The 15,980-nt window shown below is 37.2% G+C and overlaps 1 protein-coding gene across 2 annotated transcripts in view; it reads right to left on the reverse strand.

Annotated features, from left to right (window-relative positions):
* Nucleotides 1–12,859, reverse strand: part of wdr27 (WD repeat domain 27) — a 75,115-nt gene extending 62,256 nt beyond the window's left edge. The window contains exons 1-12 of one of the 2 annotated variants that reach the window (XM_061959045.1): nt 12,732–12,859; nt 9,079–9,220; nt 8,886–9,010; nt 7,675–7,788; nt 7,530–7,581; nt 7,386–7,456; nt 7,201–7,288; nt 7,005–7,107; nt 3,489–3,580; nt 3,305–3,369; nt 1,191–1,303; nt 886–959 (exon numbers count right to left, since the gene is read on the reverse strand). In XM_061959045.1, coding sequence (XP_061815029.1) covers nt 886–959; nt 1,191–1,303; nt 3,305–3,369; nt 3,489–3,580; nt 7,005–7,107; nt 7,201–7,288; nt 7,386–7,456; nt 7,530–7,581; nt 7,675–7,788; nt 8,886–9,010; nt 9,079–9,220; nt 12,732–12,800 — 1,108 coding nt within the window. In that variant the 5' untranslated portion in view covers nt 12,801–12,859. Of the gene's footprint in view, nt 1–885; nt 960–1,190; nt 1,304–3,304; nt 3,370–3,488; nt 3,581–7,004; nt 7,108–7,200; nt 7,289–7,385; nt 7,457–7,529; nt 7,582–7,674; nt 7,789–8,885; nt 9,011–9,078; nt 9,221–12,295; nt 12,621–12,731 lie in introns of those variants that run through there. The other variant, XM_061959033.1, reaches the window with a different exon arrangement.
* Nucleotides 12,860–15,980: the final 3,121 nt, after the last annotated feature.

Here is a 15,980-nt window from a genome sequence, read left to right on the forward strand (position 1 = left end):
CCGACCCAGCAACACTCAGAACTGCAATAAACAGAGCAATTGAGAGGAGACATAAACACGACACAGAACAAACCAAAAGAACTGAAACAAAAATGAATATTATCAACAACAGTATCAATATTAGTTACAATTTCAACATAGCAGTGATTAAAAATTCCTCATTGACATTATCATTAGACATTTATAAAAAAAATTTAAAAAGAACAATAGTGTCACAGTGGCTTACACTTGCATCGCATCTCATAAGCTTGACAACACACTGTGTCCAATATTTTCACAAAGATAAAATAAGTCATATTTTTGGTTAATTTAATAGTTAAAACAAATTTACATTATTGCAATCAGTTGATAAAATATTGTCCTTTACAATTATAAAAGCTTTTTACAAAAATATACTACTCTGCTTGCATGTCAGCAGACTGGGGTAGATCCTGCTGAAATCCTATGTATTGAATGAATAGAGAATCGTTTTGAATCGGGAAAAAAATCGTTTTTGAATCGAGAATCGTGTTGAATTGAAAATAAATCGATTTTGAATCGAATCGTGACCCCAAGAATAGATATTGAATCGGATCGTGGGACACCCAAAGAGTCACAGCCCTAATATATATATATATATATATATATATATATATATATATATATATATATATATATATATATATATATATATATATATATATATATATATATATATAAATGTATGTGTATATATTTGTTGTTAATCACTTATTATTTTATTTTTGTAAGGCTGTCTGACAAAAAAACAAGCCAGGTTATCATCAAAATTATTGTGTAGGTGTCCGGACACCAAGTTACTGCATAATGTTTCTTTCCAAAAGGGAATAATTTTGTAACCAAGGGAAACATACTGTACATGCTGACCTTTTTTCTTTGCATTATTGGGCTCCTTCTTCTTCAACTCCGCATTAAGAGGGGACTCCAGCAGTGGGGGTGAACTGGAAACAAGGAAGGGAAAGGAGTTACTGGAATTGAAGGCTTACCGACTTTTCCATCACTTGATTATTAGTTTCTCTGTAACTTAGAGCCATGACATTGTTGACTCATCAGAAAGACATATTAGCCTGTCCATTGCAATTACCCATTTTAAATTGACACAGATGTATCGTAGTAAATTAAACACATTGTAAAATTACATTGTATATATTTGCACTTAAAGTCAACATTACCGTGAAAATACAGAAAAACCTTGATTTCCAGCACAGGTTCTCCCTGTGTCATCCAGAAGGAACTCCAACAGTGCCACACAGGGTGTAAACAAAGAGCTCACTAAAAACACCACCTGGCAGAAATTCAGGAATAAATCATGTAAAATAATTGTCAAGGCTTTGCGACCCATGATCGTTTTAGAAGGTGAATGTGTTTAGCGGTGTTGACTTTCACAGTCCTAAAACACATTATTGCCTCCCTCAAGGCCTAAAAAACAAAAAAACGATCCTAACTTTTATAAACTGTAGTAAACTATGAGCCGACAATGCTGCAATTGCAGTGTTATGCAAATGTCAATGTTTGGGGCTATCAACACATTAAACTGCAGATTGCAGATTAAAGAAAACAAGAACAAAAACATTGCTAAATCAGTTTATATAGCTAACTTGAAGATATAGGAAACTGCAGCAGACACAATATTAGTCGTGGGGAAAAGTTAGCAATATTCACCTGCACAGTGCTGAGTCAGCTATTTATATGGGTCGATAATCTTGGCAAATACTGTATGTCAGAATGCTGACAAGAAACATGCATTAATCTGATAACAGCTGTTCAAAATAATGTGGGATAAATTTAAATTTAAAATGTATTATATTCTTGCATAAATACAGTACGTGATAATAGTCTCTCACGTCACGGATAAAATGCTGGAAATATATTTGAACATCAAACTATCCTTAAAATACTATTGTATTGCTATTCACATCATAATCCCAGTAGAGTAAAAAATTATTAGTTGGGAATTTAAAGTGAACATATGCTGAATTTAATTTGGGCTTCTTTGCCCATCATACTTATATCAGTAGGTTTCTTATTTTGACATAGAGAATTAATAATCCAATTTTAACTTGTCCTATCACTTCATAAATACTTGACACCAAGGGTGTCAAACGTACAGCCCACGGGCCGTATCAGACCCCCAAACAAGTTTAATCCGGCATGTGGCCCGCAAAATTAGTTTGCTAACTATAAAAAGGAGCTGCAATTTTTTAATAAAAGAAACTGCTGTTCGAAATGTGTCCACTGGATGTCACAATAACAATTCAAGTGCAACCCACGTCACACATGACAATGTTTAAAGATGATGTGTCAGCTGACTTTAAGCACCCTCTGGATTGGCTGCCGCTACTCCAATCCACACAGGTGCAAGCAATCAGCTGCTCCTGCTGTGTCTGGTGGCAGACTAATGGTGTAGCGACGCACTATACCTTTTTTCATTGTAAATTATCCACTCAACAGATAAAATAATGAAACGGTAAACTGCAAAGACTTACAGTAAGTCAACATGACAATCATCTTTGAAGTAGTTAGAATTCCTAGCAGTGCTCGGAATTTGTTGACGGCACGATGCGCACCCTGAGCTCCATTGTAAAAATGTGTGTTTAAACATTTGGTTTTTTTTCTATTTTATGCTTAAATCTAGCATGTTAACATTGGTTACGTTTGTAGTTATGCTACCTTTAATTCGGCTATTATGCTGCCATTTTGACAATTATTTTGATTATGTTATAATTGTAATATTTGAATGATGATAAATGAATGTGTTGTGGCAATCGCGGATGTCACCAATGCAGCGGTTTTAGGAAACACTTGATTGCTTTTCCAGACAAGTCTTTAATGGTGAACTGCCAGCATGAAAATGCTGAATAGGAAGTGCTTAAAGCTTAATGGCTTTGCAAATACACTGAGACAAAGTCCAAGTTAATTGTGTTCTTCATGGTGTTTTGAAACTGCAAGTTTTTTTCCTCAGAATTTTCAACAAACTTAAAGTGTTTTGCCAAGTGGATTATTTATAATGTGTACATTTTCAGAATGTGCTTGCTCTATTTTTGGCCGAAGTAAGACAAAGAAAACTATTTTAAAGTTGTCTTTATTTTTAAATTATTATTCCATGATTTTACCAGTCCGGCCCGTGTGGGAATAGACTTTCGTCTATGCGGTCCCTGAGCTAAAATTTGTTTGACACCCCTGCTTCAAACACTCAATGATAGATTGACCTTGACATATACAAGAATAGGCTAGATGTATTGTGTGTAAACAAAGCGATGTATTTGTTTTTTTGAGGTATACTTACAGAATCGTTACACTTGTCAGAGAAGACCCAAGACCCGGCCATTGTGACACTCAAACTGAGATAGTCTAGAATCAGTTGAAAAATAATACCATGTTATAAATAATTGTTTAATGATTGCCATATAGCGACACCTAGGACAATACTTTTTAATGGCAACAGGAGCGGTCACACCATTATCGATTACCTTTGAAATAAAGAACTGTTACAAGTTCTGATGTAGCCACATCGACCACATACAGGCCGTCAGTACTTCCAATACATAGCCATCTCTCGTCCCTACAGAGGCAGAAAAAAATACCATTTAAAAACACTGCAACTACTAATTTAAAACAAATTGTGGCCTTATGCAACTGAAGAGCTAAGTTATACTTCATCAAGCCTAAAGTATGCAGTGAAACAGAAAAATAATTGTTACATGGAGGAAATATATATCCACTGATTATGCATGGTTCCATTATACTTATAGGTTAGAAAAGCCTAGTGTATAATTATGGTCATGTGGAGCATATTTGCCTCTGTAAGGGCCGAATACACTTTGTGGATGTTTGTGGTTCCTCAATTTAAGAGTACCCCAACTTAAGAGCTGTCTCTTGGCTAATTGTAATGCTTTAAATTGCAAGCAAAAATCTGAGTTACAAGCATCGCCATCATTAGTAGGCGGCGCAAATGTCACAGTAAACCCTGTGAGATCCGCCCAAAACATCTTGTCTTACTCTTACTGAAGCAGAATGAGTCAGCAAACAATGTTAAAATAGTATCTAAATGGCAGACATTTACCCATGATAATATGGGAAAGCTGCTGATGGAGTGTTTGATGGAGAAGCAGCTAGAGAAGTCCACTTCCAAGGTAAATGCTGTACATTATAATTATATTACTTCATGTAACTACTGTTGTTGTTTGTGCTACATTCTGTTTTCTTGTTTTTTATATTATATTTCTTTAAAAGTTTGCTTTCATTTTTAAAATGCGTGTTACATGTTAAAAATGTGGTGTTTTAGGGGCTGGTAAGCACCAATTAAAATGATGTCAAGTCATTTCAATGAGAGACATTGATTTGAGAAGCAAGTGTTTTGAATGAAGAGCTCCGTCACAGAATCAATTAAGCTCCTAAGTTGATGCACTACTGTAATACTGTTTGTGGACATTTGCTACAGTCTCTATTGTATGAATTACAAAAGTATACAATAAATTCCCACTTTTGCAGTTTTCCTCAGGCGCTTACAGTTTTCAACTTGTTTAACGAAGGTGCACTCTTCCTCACTAAACCCTTTTTTTCCTGATAATGGTAAATGGTAAATGTTCTGTATTTATATAGTGCTTTCCTATACCTGGAAGCATACACATTCACCCATTACATAAACACTCTGATGGTGGGAGCTGTCATTCTAGCCACGGCCCATTAGGAGCAAGGGTGAAGTGTCTTGCCCAATGAAGGACACAATGGCCGTGACTAGGATGGCTGAAGCTGGACTTGAACCTGAAACCCCCAAGTTGCTGGCAAGGCCGCTCTAACATCTGCGCCACACCGCCCCCTGCCATGATGATGAAATCACACATTGAAGTTTCTTATTCATCCCAAACACTGAATGACTTAAATCCCTTAAATATTTTTTTTTACTGTACAATGGTTTTAGATGTGGTTTGCCCAAATACACATATCCCGAAATAAGTCAAATATTCTTAGAATACAGTTATTGGCAAAAGTGTCTCAATCCGATATTGACATCTGATAATCGGTATATCAGCAAAAAAAAAAAAAACAAGTATCGGATGGTATCTGCCTAGATCTAAACTCTCTGATATAAGCTCCGTTACAAGCAGTCCTGCGGCGTATTTACTTGTATTAAGCTAGACAGCCAATTAATAACATTTAAATATCCTCCAATAATCACACACCTTTGATATTTTCTTGTATTCTGTTGAAGTCATTTACAAAAGGTAAACATGGTAGGCTATAGGCTATGAGGAGCTAGCAGCTACTCAACAGCTAAGCACACAATAGCACATAAGCTAGACATAGATAATAGGTATCCTTAATTGAACAAAAAAAATGACAGGCAGTCTAAAACATAACATTTGTCAATATAAATGAGTATGAAATAATTATAGTTGCATATTACCTATAGATACAAAGTCTCAAAGGCAGAGAGTATTATAAAGTATCCACTAACAAACGTGTCTGGATAGTTCAATTTACTGTGTCATGAGCGTAATTTAATGAATTATTGTGATCACTACACTGTAAAAAAAATCCTCACAATTTACGGTGAAACACTGGCAGCTGTGGTTGACAGGAAATCACCGTGAAAAATACAGTCACAATGTATAGGACATTACAATATGTTGATGTTGAATCAGTTAATTTTACTGCTGACAGCTGTTTCTGCTTCTGGTAAATTACTATGAAAAAAAATGATATATTAACACTATACATTTTCAGTAAAATACTGGCAGCTGTGGTTGCCAGGAATTCACCGTAAAATTGCGGCATGTTTTACTGTTTCCTATTCCAAGGTGCATGTCTTTGGAGGTGGGAATACCCAAAGATAACCCACGCAGTCACAGGAAGAACCTCCAAAATCCAAATAGAAAGACCACAGCCCGGGAATCGAACCCAGGACCTCATTATTGTCAGACACAAGCATTAACCACTGCTCCACTGTGCGGCCCTTTCACTAATACTAGTACATGCAAAATACCTGTGTTTCCGAGACTTATGAGCGGTACATGAGGATTATAACTTTAAAGTATTTGTATAAGCTGTCACTGGACAACTCACAACATGGCCTTCTTCAATGTGTTCCTTCAAGTGAGCTATTAAACATTTGCCTTAAATGCTCCATATCTGTTAAATAGTTGCTTGCAACCAGTTCCAACACACTTAAACACACAGCACATAGACATGAAGCACATAGACATGACCCCTCAATGTCTGAAACAACTTGCCACAAAAATACAAGAAAACATGTTGTTAGCCAAAAGTTAACTAGGCTAATGCTTTAACACAAACCCCTAAAACAATTAAGGTATGCTGTAGATGTAAATGTACAATCTGAAAATTCTTTAATTTAGACATAAAAATATAATACCATACATTTTGAGTATGTGCATGCTTGTGACATTACAGTATTTGCAAATGCATTGTACAATTTTTCATTATTTTCACAGTAAAATCAGGTTTTTTCTACATATTATAACATCATAATTTAGGTTATCTACTGTTTCTAGGTTTGCCAGAATCCACTGCATTTACTACTGTGATAAACTTTTTGATTTTACGATGCTTTACAATTGCTATTCAACAATTGCTTGCTGTAGTTTTCACAGTCATTTTTACAGCATAGGCTTCCCCAAAAAACAAATTAACACTCCACTTCCAAAAGCATTAACCTGTCATAAGGTCAGTGTTTTTCATGCCTACTATTGTTCTAAGTTATTTCACTTCATCAAGTATTTTATAATATTCAAAACTACACAACAATAAAAGTATGTACTATGGTCCGTACTGATATCATATCAGATTAATGTCAGTATTGGCTAATACTCAAGCCTCCAATATCAGTATCATATCGGAAAACGAAAAAGTTGTATCGGGACACCCCTAGGTATTAGTACACACCAACTGATTAAGCCATCCATTTATTTCATTGTCTGCCTTCGAAAATCCTTTAAAGGGCAAGGAACTGCTTTTTCACTTACTTTTTTTCTGCATCACTGAAATCATTACATGAGCCAAAAGAAGCCATTTTTAGAACAGGTTTGGAAATGTCCACTTTAGCTTCAGCTGACTGGTCTACCATTCCTAAAGAAAACAATAATAAAAGTAAGCAGCTTGTAATGAGTCGATAAAATATGATGTGCTCTTCTTCTGTCTAATGATTGGTTGTCACGTCACCTGCTTGATGTTTTTGTTCACTTTTATGAAGGTCTATTTTGGTCACGAGCTGACAAGTAAAGTCGGCGCGGATAGAATAACACCAAACCTAAAGAAAATTACAAAAAGAGTTCACTCGGGGCTAGGGAATTACTTTTTTGTGATATTCATTTTGCAGCTGTCCCAGGCTGTGTGTAATAAATAACCTGTCCATCTGTAGAGCCGGTGATAATTTGTCTGTTGTCCTTCAAAATGAGCACACTGAGCAGGGGAGAAGCTAAACAATGTGAGAGTTTATGGTAAATAGAATAGACACCTGAACAAATCTAGTATACCCCCTAATATCCTACCTGAGAGTACAAAAGATTGGTAGAACACAGATTCAGTGTTTAAATCCCACACCTGGAAGGACAGTGATATAGTTATTATTATGTCTTCACGACATTGAACATGTATTAATATATACAGAATACATCATGTTAAATAACTAAATACCTTGAATGTTCTGTCTTCTGATGTGGTTATAAGAACATCCTTATTCCAAGGACAGAACTCTGCTGATGTTACAGGTCCCAAGTGGCCGGTCAATGCAGAGATAATTTCCTCTTTCTAGTGTGAAAATACAATCATCAACGGCTTCACATAAAGATTTCGACTGGGAATAACATGTATTTGCTGCTCTCTAAGCTCTGCTTCTTCCTACTCCTTTTCGGACATGTTATAATGAGAAACATGAAATGTGCGATGTACCAAAAGACAGTCAAACACAAACACACATAGACAGAGTAGAAATTGACAGCACAAAATACATCAAATTAATAATAGATTAACTAAAAAAGTGATATAAAAATATACATCATTAAATACTTCAATAATGAATAACTAAAAATGCTTGTATGTTCTGAACAAAAGTCACTTTGTATTCTTTACTGCTCGCTAGTGTTACCACAGCTGAGGTATTGTCAAGAAAGATGGGGAAATACCTACAAACGTACGCTTAATTGACTAACCGTGTAGCAAAAAGGTCAATTTCGGATAATACATAACGTTGGTTATAGAGAACAACTAAACCCTTTATTTATTTAATCAAGAAAATCTAAATTCAATTATTTGGTGCATTTGCAAACAGCTAAAATTATGCACAAAGCAAACTATATAATCTACTACCCAAGAATGTACAACAGTTATTTTCAACAAAAGAGGAGAAATAGAGACACATTTACAGTAACCTAAAACATTTCAGTACAACACTTAAAACCTTTAGTAAATCAGTATGTGGAATTATATTATGGAATGAATTAAGCAAATAAGTTCTACAATGTACTAATATGATCCAGTTTAAGAGAGTGTTCAAACTCTTAGTGTTTACAAAATCCAACGAAGACGAATCTTGATAAACATCTTAGACCTTATCGAAAAGCTTGAAAATCGTATTTGTTTCATTATGTGACTCACATCTTATAAACTACTATTTATTAATGAGGACTATTGGTCATGTATGTTTTACTTATTTGTGTAACAAATTGAGCACAGGAAGCAAACAACCAAATGTGTGAGAAATTGTTTTGAAATGGAAAAGGAGTAGGATTTAATAGGCTCTGCTTCTTCTTACTACTACTCCTTGTTGTATAATGAGAAAATGGAAATAGTAATTTAATGCATGTTCAATATAAAATAATACCATAATGTTTTTTTGTTAAAAGTACCTGTGAGCTGAGAATATACGCAGTAACTCCTGAGCATGCAGCCACTCTCTTGTCAGAGAAACAGAAGGAAACATGGACCACTTCTCCTAATAAAGTCGCAATGACTGTTCCTGCTGCGAGTTCACCTGTAACCACATTGAATTAGCAACATGCAAAATAAAACCACAGCCATAAACTAAGTCGATTTCTGTACCTTGGCTCACTTTTTTCTGGCACTCTTGCATATCCCAGACAATGATATAATCAGCAGATGCAGAACAGAGGTGGATAGGTGAGCTTTGTTTACCAAAGGTCATGGAGGTAACTTCACCATGATGTCCAGTGAGCAACAAGGCCTGTGGACACACAAGTACTAACCATCATGTGGACATTTGTTTATTCAAGTGCAACTTGCGTGGATAAAAAAATGCATTACACACTTATATTTTTTAAATACATATTATTCAGAAAATGTCCAAGTGTTTTTTTATACTCCTACTCTGGTAAAGTTTATTTGAACTGTTCTTAGTTGTGATCATGATGTTTTAAAGATGTGACATTCGCAAAAGAATCTAGTCTTTTGAACGGCTCTTTGAAGTGAAAGATGAGAACCGATTTGCGATGCGTTCGTTTGTGAGCCGTTTTCTATGCAGATGCATATACAGCATTGGTAATTTCCCAAGATGGCGCCAACTGCCGACTGGACTAGAAAATGAGTCAAAGAATCAAAGGAAAAACAAAGCAGCATTTGGATTGAATTTTCTGGTTCCTTGTTCTGATGTGGATATGTAAAGTAGTTCAAGTGTAAAAACACACCAGGCGGGGTAGCAAAATTTTGTATTCACATTTATATTATGTCCTAATTTTTATTCTAGTTTTATATACACAAATACATTGTATTCATACTTATTGAGTATTTTTTTCTGTATTTTTCAAATGGTCTTTTGCAACAAAACTTTATTTTTATGTGAGGAAAAATTCAGTACCCTGGCAAAGCTTAGGGATGTGGCACCACTTTATGGAATGTTTACAATGAAAACACAACAAAAATAAAATTATAGTCCACATGGAGGAGTTCAAGTACCTCGGAGTCTTGTTCACGAGTGAGGGAAGAGTGGATCGTGAGATCGACAGGCGGATCGGTGCGGCATCTTCAGTAATGCGGACGCTGTATCGATCCGTTGTGGTGAAGAAGGAGCTGAGCCGGAAGGCAAAGCTCTCAATTTACCGGTCGATCTATGTTCCCATCCTCACCTATGGTCATGAGCTTTGGGTTATGACCGAAAAGACAAGATCACGGGTACAAGCGGCCGAAATGAGTTTCCTCCGCCAGGTGGCAGGGCTCTCCCTTAGAGATAGGGTGAGAAGCTCTGTCATCTGGGGGGAACTCAAAGTAAAGCCGCTGCTCCTCCACATCGAGAGGAGCCAGATGAAGTGGTTCGGGCATCTGGTCAGGATGCCACCCGATCGCCTCCCTCGGGAGGTGTTTAGGGCACGTCCGACCGGTAGGAGGCCACGGGGAATACGCAGGACACGTTGGGAAGACTATGTCTCCCGGCTGGCCTGGGAACGCCTCGGGATCCCCCGGGAGGAGCTGGACAAAGTGGCTGGGGAGAGGGAAGTCTGGGCTTCCCTGCTTAGGCTGCTGCCCCCGCGACCCGACCTCGGATAAGCGGAAGAAGATGGATGGATGGATGGATGGATTTTAGAATAATTCTCACCAATACAGTAATACTGGTGTAAATTACAATTATTCTGAACCACGTATTATCTTATAACTGCTACGTAATTGTAAAAGAGTATAAAAAAAGAACAATAATTATAACAAAGACTGCAGTCTTTGAACGGCTCCTTAGATCCTGGGTTCTGAAAAAAAAAATGTGCTGCTTCATAAAAAATACAAAAATGCAACAAGTTGCGTATAATTTGATAGTTTGTGATATGGACAGATTTTAATTACATTTTCAGAAAACCCTGTCCTGGAACAAGTGCTTTTGTAGTTTGTATCATTATTCCTATATAAGCTTGTCAAAATTATAGTTGACATTCAGTTTGTCACCATACAACATAGACAACCAACTAGGTTAAATAAAGGTTTATACCGTTTTTGTTTTGGTTTGTTTCTTGCTATGTAAAAAAAATTCTAAAAAGAACCACAATATATCAACGTTTTTTTTGCTATTTTTATTTTGTTCGAGGCCCAAAAGAACCCAAGAGGTAAAACAAGAACGGATGGATCAATCAATCAATCAAAGTTTATTTATAAAGACCTTAATCACAAGTGTCTAAAAGGGCTGCACAAGCCACAACTACATCCTCGGCTCAGATTTTTGTGGATGGACACCTTTCACGTACTAATGCTCAGTTGCGTTGAGCACCAAAATTATATGGCTAGCAAATTTTTCCACAACACTCTTCAAAGAGCCATATGTCCCAAACCTTGATGCTGAGTGCCAAGCAGGGCGGTAAAGGGTCCCATTTTTATAGTCTTTGGTATGGTTTGAACTCACAACCTACCGATCTCAGGGCGGACACTCTAATCACTAGGCCACTGAGTAGTAGCGCTCATTACAAGGTGTATGGCAACAGACAGATTTAGCAAAAATAAATTCAATCTGAGTTTTCCTAAAGTAAGTAATATTTTTTATATGCATCATATTGGCAACACTAAATTGGCCCTAGTGTGTGAATGTGAGTGTGAATGTTGTCTGTCTATCTGTGTTGGCCCTGTGATGAGGTGGCGACTTGTCCAGGGTGTACCCCGCATACTGCCCGAATGCAGCTGAGATAGGCTCCAGCACCCCCTGAGACCCCAAAAGGGACAAGCGGTAGAAAATGGATGGATGGATGGATGGATGGATGGATGTTTTCATGCCACACCTCTCTACAGGGTTTCAATTTTTTTTTTTTAGTTTTGCGTTTTACCACAACCAAACAAACTGGTTTGTTTCTTGCTATGTAAAAACATGCTAAAAAGAACCACAATATATCAACGTATTTTCGTTTTGTTTTATGGGTAGCAATTTTTCCACAACACCGGCTCTCTTCGAAGAGCCATACGTCCGAGCTATATGCTGTTCTACTCCAGGCCTATTGGCGGCAGTAATGCTCATTACAAGGAGTATGGCAACAGACAGATTAAGCAAAAATAAATTCAGTCAGAGTTTTCCCAATTTACGTAATATTTTTTTTATATACATCAAAATATAATTGTTAGTTTTCATGCCACACCTCTCTACAAGGTTTTGATTTGTGTGTAGTTTTGCGTTTTACCATAACCAAACAAACCGGAAGCTGTTCACAAATAAACGTCCCCCATGAGAACAGTACTTAATCCTAACAGTCAAATTGCTTCCTTAAATAATACATATCTGGACTATGATGTTATTTATACAACATTTTCTGTTAGATGACAAACAAAGTTGACAAACCTTCTGGCCAACGTCCAGATGGGTGTAAATGAGAATATCCTTGCCATGGAGAGGAATGGCAGTAAGAGACTGACAACAAGCTAGCTGCTGGTGTGACACAAGTTTGTCACAAGTCAATTTAAGCCTTTCAATAATCATTGTTTACCGCAACCGCTTTAAAACAATATAGAACGCGACTTAATTGACATTAAACCGGTATTTCACTTTCCTTAAAAGTCCCTTTAAAACATGCGTTTTTTTCAAAATGACATGCGCTGACTCCCGTGGACAAACGTTAAAGCGGTTGCTAGGGAGACGTGTGGATTGGCTTTGCTAAAGATTGTCTATTGGTGATGTTTATTCACCACCCTTTTTCGTGTTGCGACGTCGGTGCCGTTGGGGAAATTCGTGTTGGAGTGGGACGTCTTCTCTCTGTGCTGCATCTTTGTGTACTTACAGTCTTTACCCACCAGATGGCAGTCCCCGCTGTAACGTTTTTGTAATGGCACTGATACCGCAGAAACATTAACTATAGTTTTGCCATTAATGACAGAAAACACCGGTTGAATATCAATATGTTGTCACTTGGATAGTTTAGGAAAGATTCAAATATCAAGTACATTTTAACGTTATTTTACCTTGTACATTTGTGAAATGTGCGTTTGACATGGCCGTCTTTCGTTTCTAAAACGAGTCATGCGGCATAAATAGAACAGGCATACGAGGACACGTGCGCACACCTGCAAGGCTAAAGGATCAGCGTTTATAAAAAGAATGAATGGTGACTTGGACCTTGTTTTTTTTTTTTTTATTGAACAACAAACATACATTTATAATGCACACAAAAGTCAAGGCACTTTCAACACCAGCGAAACATGTCAAGGAAAGAAAACAAAAGCAAGTACAGATAGAGTATTAAATAATACATAATAATTAAAGCTGCAAGCAGTGATGGACGGGACCGACTTTGACGGCACATAAAATTCAAACCAGAGCAGTAATTAAAACTCTTTGGTCAACTTTTAATCAGAAGGGTTCAGTCTCTCTCCTGTGCTAGTTTGAAGCCGACACGACAAACGCGTTCAAAGGAGATAAAGTTTGAAAAAAGGTGACCGGTTTTTACAAAACCTTTGTTTTGAAGGGGGAATTGCAAACTTCCTGTTGATTTTTGCTGGGGGTTGTCAATATATGTAAGGTCTAAGTGAGACCTACACAGAGGTTTTTGTTTCATGTCTCTAAGACATTCCTACTGGAAGTTACAGGCAGTTTTGTCTGAGTTTTCTTCCTAGGAGCAGTTATGTCTGTGTTTTCTTCCTAGGGGGCGCTAGAGCGCAATTTTGAGTTTTGGGGTTGGGTTTTTTTATTAGATCGCAATAGTTGCCAGTCCTGATGTGTGTGTCCAGTTTGGTGAGTTTTGAAGCATGTTAAGGGGGTCAAATTACAGCTCAAAGAGGCAAAAGTGACAGTTTTTACTAATTTTTTGTTTTGAAGGGGGAATTGCCAACTTCCTGTTGATTTTTGTATTTCAATGTATGAAATCTAGGTCTAAGGCAGACCTACATAGAGGATTTTGTTTCATGTCTCGACGACATTCCTACCGGAAGTTACAAGCCGTTTTGTCTGTGTTTTTTCCTAGGGGGCGCTAGAGCGCAATTTTGAGTTTTGGATTTTGGTTTTATGATTAACCCTAACCCTAGGCAATTTTCGCCAGTCCTGATGTGTGTGTCAAATATGGTGAGGTCCTCTGTCCCAAAGGGACATTGCGGTCCCTAATAATAATAAAAAAATATGAAAGACTAAAAGGGCTACCTAAATCACTTTGAATGTTTTTTAACAAAGATATCAATTTAAATCTTGTGTGGTGTTCGGGTCTGTGGGACCCGTTTTCATTTTTTATTAAAAGAAAAATGATACAATTAATTAATTTTTCAAACTGAGACTCACTGACTTTGGCTCATTTTCTGTGAAGAACATATATCAGAATACATATTTAATGACCACCCCCCCCCCCCCCCCCCCCCACACACACACACATTTCTATTACATATAAGATAATAGAAGTGTGGAAATTTATGTTTTGTGTACCACACGCACACACACACACGCGCACACTCACACACAAACACACACACACACACACACAGCAGGCCTAGACAGGAGGAGGACAGAGTGTAGGTACACAGAACATCAGAGGGTCAAATGTGCGAGAAAATGAGAGCAGACAGTTTTGACAATCAATGTTGCAACCTTGTGTGGGAACCGCAGGTGCAGAAACACAAAGGAAGAATCCTTGTGGGATGCAGAAACTGGCAGAGAAATCTTCCGTGCAACGTTCATATTGTTGTTACAGCCAGTGTTTGTGGGTCTGATGTACCCGTTGCATCTTTAACTTTTATGTTAAAATACTGAACATATGTTTATTGGGATAAGGTAAACATCTGTTCAGTATTTTAACATAAAAGTGTTTGATTGTGAGGCATTAAAAAAACGCCACAAAATGCAACGGGTCCATCAGACCCAGAAACGCTGGTTGAGTAACAACAATATGATCATTATACAAGGGTTAAGGGATTTTGTACTCTTAATCATCCTTCAAGATTGTATTGATAATTGTAAATTATTAAACCAATTACAAAATGTAGGCCTTACTTTCATAAATCGACATTTATGCAGGAAAGATTTTGCCTGGAGCATAATAATGTTGAAAAACATTTTTATGTCACAGTCGTTTATAAAAAAAAATCCCAAATTTGATCTATTCTATAGGCCAGTGGTCCCCAACCTTTTTGTAGCTGCGGACCAGTCAACGCTTGAAAATTTGTCCCACGGACCGGGGCGGGGGGATGGTATTTAAAAAAAAAAAAAGTATTTTATTTTTTTGTCATAAAGAAATACAATCATGTGTGCTTACGGACTGTATCCCTGCAGACTGTATTGATCTATATTGATATATAATGTAGGAAACAGAAATATTAATGACAGAAAGAAACAACCCTTTTGTGCGAATGAGTGTGAATGAGTGTAAATGGGGGAGGGAGGTTTTTTGGGGTTGGTGCACTAATTGTAAGTGTATCTTATGTTTTTTAGACTTAAACTTCCTTTTTATTGTCATTCAAATTTGAACTTTACAGCACAGATAAGAACGAACTTTCGTTACAAAAGCTCATGGTAGTGCAGGATAAAAAAGCAATAAGGTGCATATATAAATACATAAATATCTATAAATAAAATATAAATACATAGCCATCCATCCATCCATTTTCTACCGCTTATTCCCTTTTGGGGTCGCGGGGGGCGCTGGAGCCTATCTCAGCTACAATCGGGCGGAAGGCGGGGTACACCCTGGACAAGTCGCCACCTCATCACAGGGCCAACACAGATAGACAGACAACATTCACACTCACATTCATATATAAAATAAATACATATATATAAATATATATACATAAATAAATAGATTACTGTACAGATACATATATTGCACTTTTTCACATGCGTTTTATGTTGATTTAATAAAAATAATTTATTGTATTTTTTTATTTCTTGTGCGGCCCGGTACCAATCGATCCACGGACCGGTACCGGGCCGCGGCCCGGTGGTTGGGGACCACTGATATAGGCGACTAGGACCTTGTGCAATGCACTGCACTGCGAGCCGACAAGCGGATATGACGTAAAAAGTGTGGCCGGTCGCTGGGTGTCGCCTG

The sequence above is a fragment of the Nerophis lumbriciformis genome, linkage group LG02, assembly GCF_033978685.3.
Source record: "Nerophis lumbriciformis linkage group LG02, RoL_Nlum_v2.1, whole genome shotgun sequence".
Classification (NCBI taxonomy): Eukaryota; Metazoa; Chordata; class Actinopteri; order Syngnathiformes; family Syngnathidae; genus Nerophis; species Nerophis lumbriciformis.